At 32.0% G+C, this 6,000-nt stretch overlaps 1 protein-coding gene across 4 annotated transcripts in view; it reads right to left on the bottom strand.

The window, feature by feature from the left end:
• Nucleotides 1-1,157: 1,157 nt before the first annotated feature.
• The window catches only part of DGKB (diacylglycerol kinase beta), a 647,688-nt gene continuing 642,845 nt past the window's right edge, over nt 1,158-6,000 (bottom strand). For 3 of the 4 annotated variants that reach the window (XM_074340800.2, XM_074340802.2, XM_074340803.2), the window contains one exon: nt 1,457-3,092. In XM_074340800.2, coding sequence (XP_074196901.1) covers nt 2,985-3,092 — 108 coding nt within the window. In that variant the 3' untranslated portion in view covers nt 1,457-2,984. Of the gene's footprint in view, nt 3,093-6,000 lie in introns of all 4 variants that reach the window. The other variant, XM_019727049.3, reaches the window with a different exon arrangement.

Here is a 6,000-nt window from a genome sequence, read left to right as displayed (position 1 = left end):
TTTCCCTCTTCTTCTTCCATGCATTTTTTGAATCAAATACACATGGTATATAGATGTAAGTGGAAAAATACATCCTGTAAAATTTGTAGTTCTACATAGATACTTCCATTCCTATATATGGATATCCAGGTTTATTCTGGAATCTCTTTCTCTGTTTATCAACTAAGTGTATAAAAATGTTTAGCAAAGTACACATCTTCTTTTTCTTTTTCCTCCGACCCCTGTAAACTCAGTGTGAACTTTTACTTAAGAGCTTCAGCCACTTAAAACTTTATACCACTATGTCTAAAAGAGGTTGACTCAATTATTCAAATCGTCATCCACATACATGTAAGAAAAAAATTCTCTTGTAATGCTAACATTTTTTATTCAATATTTTAATATACCATAGAACTTTCAGCTTAGAAATTTTCTTAAAATAAATATTCTTTACTTGAAGCTGTCATAAAAATGGGAAGAATATCTTCTGTGATTTCAAAACCATCAAAGTCTGTTTTTATAAACTACTTTCCAAACCCCAGGAGAAGTGTACTTGAAGGGCAAGCACATCAGTATCTTTAGGAAATGAGTTGGGAAAAGTAAAATTTGATCCATATTTTAACATTTGTTATTGGTACCAATGACTCCAATTGACTGAAAATGTAACTACTTATATAATTATAGTTACATAGCTACATTGAAGTAAAGCTGCATCCTATTATTTCAATTATTGAAGTCTTATAGGCAAGTTGTTTAATTTGTCTCATCCCACCATCTATTCAACAGCTTTGCACTGTACAGATTGTCAAAAATGATTCACAAACTGTTGCTGCCTTCAAACTATATACCCTAAAAGGTAGCCAAGAACTAATTGTATGTTGTACCCAACATAAAATAATTTGTGGAATTCAGAATATGTTTTTGACACAAAGACTGCCTGCCCATTGTAGAAAATTTTATCAGTTTATGTGAGGATATTTATTACCTATAACCAAAGATACACACAAAAAAGCGTGTGTTATGTAACATTATATCAGTAATACATTTGTTACTGTTTTGAGATTTCTTTTGGCCTAGATTACAGTTCTGCCAAATACCATTTTTTAAATTATGCTAGGGCAAGTGACTGCTGTGGTACATTTGCAATTGTAATAATAATTTTCCTGGGAATGCTAGTCTTAATTTTATTCAAAAGCTTTTATTTTCAAAGCAATTAAACTTATTGTTGATTAATATTTACCATCCAATATTCCTGGAACACTAAAAGAATATGCTTTATACATAATCTTCCATTACAGCACATTGCTTGAGAGTAGCTATTTGATATAACAGCATTCAGTTGAGTTTTCAAACCAAAGAACAAAAATTATAGCAATTTTACTTGAAACCCATAAATCCATGCACAGGATTGTGTTCAACAGAATCACTAAATGCTATTTGTTATTCAAAGATGAATGAATCAATAAAAAAACAGAACTGATAAATCATTAGTACTTTAATGCAGAGTGAAGAGAGAAACTAATAAATCATACATTTCAAGCACTTGTTTTCCTTATGGCATGTTTGAAAACATAAAACATGCAATGATGAGATGCATATCAATATGAATGAACAATACCAAAACTGCTCAAAATAGCATTTCATTTTATATCATAAGTTAAATGAAACACTAAGAAAAGTACTATTCCATAATTTCTTTAAACAGAAAGTCCAACCATGCCATGAGCACTTTAAACAATGATCTAGGCCATTATTTCCAAATAAACATTTGAAATGTCAGAGATGGGAGTGAAGTAGGTGAGGGGGCTAATTGCATGCAAGCTTCGCTTCAATGAGCTCAATATTATTACAGGTCTCAATTCATATTGGAAAGGAACTGATACAGTCATTTTCTTTCTCAAGTGTACTTAACTTATCCGTTAAAAATTACAGATACTTATATTTATAAACGACCCCCTAAAAAGCAAGAAATCAGCTTTTTATATATTACCTCTGTTAGGTTAACAATATTGAGCTTTGAATGTGTTGTATGGCCTATTGTCTATGAAAAGTGAGAATTTTAATTATAATTAATGGGTAATTCACTCTCTTCCAGGGTTTTAGTAATCACAAAATTAATCATAAGAACCATACATTTTCTCCACAATTAATTATGCATTAAAACATTTCTCTCAAGTGTCTTTTTACTGAGTCTTTGGTGGGAAACACAGTTTATTAGGCACATAGTTTAAAATATCTATTTGGTTACTGGTGTGGTTATGAATATTCTTCTAGATTCACGTGCAGAAAGGAATAAGGCTTGTCATACGACCACACTTTACTGCCAAGTAGCATGTTTTCACTTATTTCTGGAATTAAAAACAAACTAAACAAAATAAAAACCACTTCCTATTTTTCAGCACACGAAAACGTTGTATCTGATATTTAAATTCCACTCAGAAGCATTAAGATGTCAAAGAAAAACTATTTAGATACAGCAAGGTATCATATACAACTATTTAATAAATTCTTTCAATTAAAAGCTTCTCCTTAAGTCATAGGTCAAAGACTATTGATACACTGATTCTAAGGGAAAAGCATAGCAATCTGCGATTATCATTGTAGCATTACTGATTAGTGCTTATCGATAATGGAATCACACTGAGAATCACATTTCCCAAGGCATTTCCTTTTTTATATTTCATAGGTTTTTCTCCCAGGTTAGGAAATGGAAATTGAGAGAGGAATGGGTGGGAGACATAAAAATCTATGGGGATGCATGCAACAAAAATAGGCAGTATCACTTCATGTAAACTTCTGCTTGCTTCATGCAAAGATGCCTATAAAAACTGAGACAATAAATTTTCTAATAGATGAATTTTACATGAACTCAGTAACAAAAACTGTTAAACCAATTCCATAATTTTGCATGAGCAGGAGACTTGAAATGATTCAAAGACTTCCAGCATAAGTGTTCCATGGCCCAATTATGCTAATTAGATCTCTAAGAAAGAAACTATGCAGGATTATTCCTTGCTTCTGTTTCTTGTTCTTTTGACGAGGGAGCAGAACAACCCAGTTTTTGGAGGAGGGCCCATCAGCATTGGAGCTTGGTTCTTGTGTGTGATTTTTATCTAGGAAAAAAATAAAGAGAATGAGAAAAATCTCCAGATACAATACCACTTTCTGAGAATCTCCGTTAGTTAATTAATATTCCATGAGAAACACCATAAGTATAAGATGTAGTTTCATAGTGTTTATTATTTCGAAAATATTTTTAAGAGAGATAAAGATATACATTTGATATCCCAAATGCTCAGGGTACTAACGAAACATAAAAATTAACTGAAATCACATTTTAATCATCATCTTACCTTAACCTCACTTGTAACAATACCCCCAAACTCCTTGTTTAGGTTACATGATTATCTGATGTAAAATATTGACCATTAGTTATGCATCATTTACTTAATGCAGGAAAGGATGCACTGTTATATATTCTGAATCCCAGTGATAGCCAAACATGAAGATGCACTTGGTATTAAGGCAAGCCTTATTTATCTTGCTAATCAGATTGTTTCTCTCTTTCAACAAGAACTGCAAGGCTTAATTTCAAAACAACCATTAGGATTGAAAGTCACAAGTTAACGTGCATAAAAGGTCAGGAATGATGAACTAGATTTCTAATCTGTTAATTAATTGGTAATAGAATAGAATCAAATATTGAAAAGCCTGCTTAAAACACTTTGAGAGACTGTTCTAAAGCTACTCGTTTTGATTTCTTTGATATAAAACCACGAATCACCTTAAATGAGACAAGCTTAAAGTAGATTATGTCTGCAATTTTCTCTAATTCAAGTCTAAATTAGAGAAGACATTTTGTGAATATATGCTATGCTCAAAGCTAATTGAAAGCAATTATCAAAGTGGCATTTTGTCTGTGACTTTAAGATACATTGTAAGATAATAAATGATTCTCATTATGTAATAAAAAGGTCACATCTTGCCTTTGGGCTAGTGACGCTAAGAGTTTTTCAAAAGCAATCTGAGACATTTTCTTTAGAGAACTGTGACTAATACAAGAACCATCGCTTATTAAATATCAGTTGTCACCTGCACAGCACTGCATCAGAGATGAGTATGTCTTTCAAAAAGAAACACCATCTCATTAAAAGCTGAAAAAATATATCTCTTAAAGTGCATACGTGACATTTTCAAGTTAAAATGAATATCCTTCACTTGTCATTCACTAATAGAAGTGAAACAAAAAGAAAATATGTCACGTGGACAGGATCATTAAAATTGGTACTGGGGCTTTTGGGAAATAGAGATTTACTTCACAGTCTAGAAAGACAGAAGTATGTCAAAAACCTGGAAAAACGAACAACTTTGTTTAACTCTGTTGGAATCAGGTTATTCTGGGAAGATTCAGTGTTCTTCTCTTTACTGTAAAAATAAATTGCACCTGTAAAAGGCCACTAGGCTAAACCGGCCCCTAACTCTCTGGATATATTATTTTATTTTATTATTTTATTTTTATTATCTTATGAACTGGGAATTGATAGCCAGATTGTTAAGATTCTAAAATGTACATACACACACACACACACACACACACACACACACACACACACGAAAAGATCTTTACCAGATTTTTCTCTCTTAATAATTCAGCGTTAGATTACACTGTACCACATGCTATTGATTTAAACTCCTCTGAATGCTAGCTTTGTACAGTATCTAATAAGGCATTCATTCACTTGTTCATTTCACAAAATTGACTGAGCTCCTACTATGCTTTAGACACTGTACTAGGACCTTAAAAAAAAAAAGACAATGCACAGTCTCTGCCTTCAAGAAATTATAGTCAACTAGGAAAGAGAAATATAACAAGCACATATGATAAAGATATTGATGCTGAAATAGGCTAAACGAAAGGCACTACTTTTTAAGGTCGAACATGAAAATGAATCTCTTCACACAAAAATATCATTTTTAAATGAGTATCTGGGGAAGTAGTTATAACATATTACTTATATGATAACCTTAGATTCAAATAGAACACTAGCAGCTGAAGTTAAAAGGTATACATTTCTCATTTACAGTTGCTGGACTCAATCCTTTAGAGAGTACAAAAGTATTCGAACATGTTGGAAAATACAATCATTATTACCAAATTATTGGTGTTAAGACTTTGGAAGAAACATATCATTGTAGTCACTTATATAAGCTTAGCATCAATTTATGACAAAGCATACACAAAATACCACAAATTACTATGTATGAGATTTTGTTTGCTCTTTGTGTTTTTTAGGTAATTGAATTTTGGTCATGGCTATCTTTATATTGGCAATCCATTTGTTTTGTTTTGTTTTTTTGAAAGAAATAACATGTTGGTATGCCTTTGAAAAAATAGCACAGTATCTCCTTCTGTGCTGTTGACACAATGGGACACTTAATCCATGTTACTGAGTTCTAATTTTCAGTTTCTAAGCAGAACAACAGCCAGTCCTATTTTTAAAATTATCTATAACCTGTTCTCTTGGTTGTTTAATCAGTCCTATGGTTAAAGTACACAATTCTTTCTTTAACCTAACATTATTTCTGTAAAAACAAAAAATAAATCCACATATGTTTTGGTTTGTTGTTTATGGAAATGAGAAACAATTGGCTGTGTTTTCCTCTTAGGGGAGATAGCATGGAAGAAACAAGCCTTCATGAAACGTCTGTTAGGTGTCCAGGCTCTTTACATATGTTATTTCATTGTAAAATTACATGTTTTTTAATTTTATTTTTTATTTTTAAGCAGAAGCAAAAACTAGTCCATCAAGGAAGAGAATATTTCTAGTAATGCTGAATTGATGCTGTGGTATTCACAGAGTCCAGGTGTAGGCTTCAAAAAGCTGTAGAGCAAGTGTAACTTTAGATTCAGATTGTCCATGTCAGGGAAACCTGGTTAAGGGCCTGGAATAATGACTCATGTGCCTGTGTTGTAACAAGATTTGGTTCCTACTGTGTGCTGACCATTATACTGAGTGTTTT

The sequence above is a fragment of the Rhinolophus sinicus genome, chromosome 4 (genome assembly GCF_057876585.1).
Source record: "Rhinolophus sinicus isolate RSI-liver-muscle chromosome 4, RSI-T2T, whole genome shotgun sequence".
NCBI lineage: Eukaryota > Metazoa > Chordata > Mammalia > Chiroptera > Rhinolophidae > Rhinolophus > Rhinolophus sinicus.
This window is presented reverse-complemented; position numbering and strand designations above follow the sequence as displayed.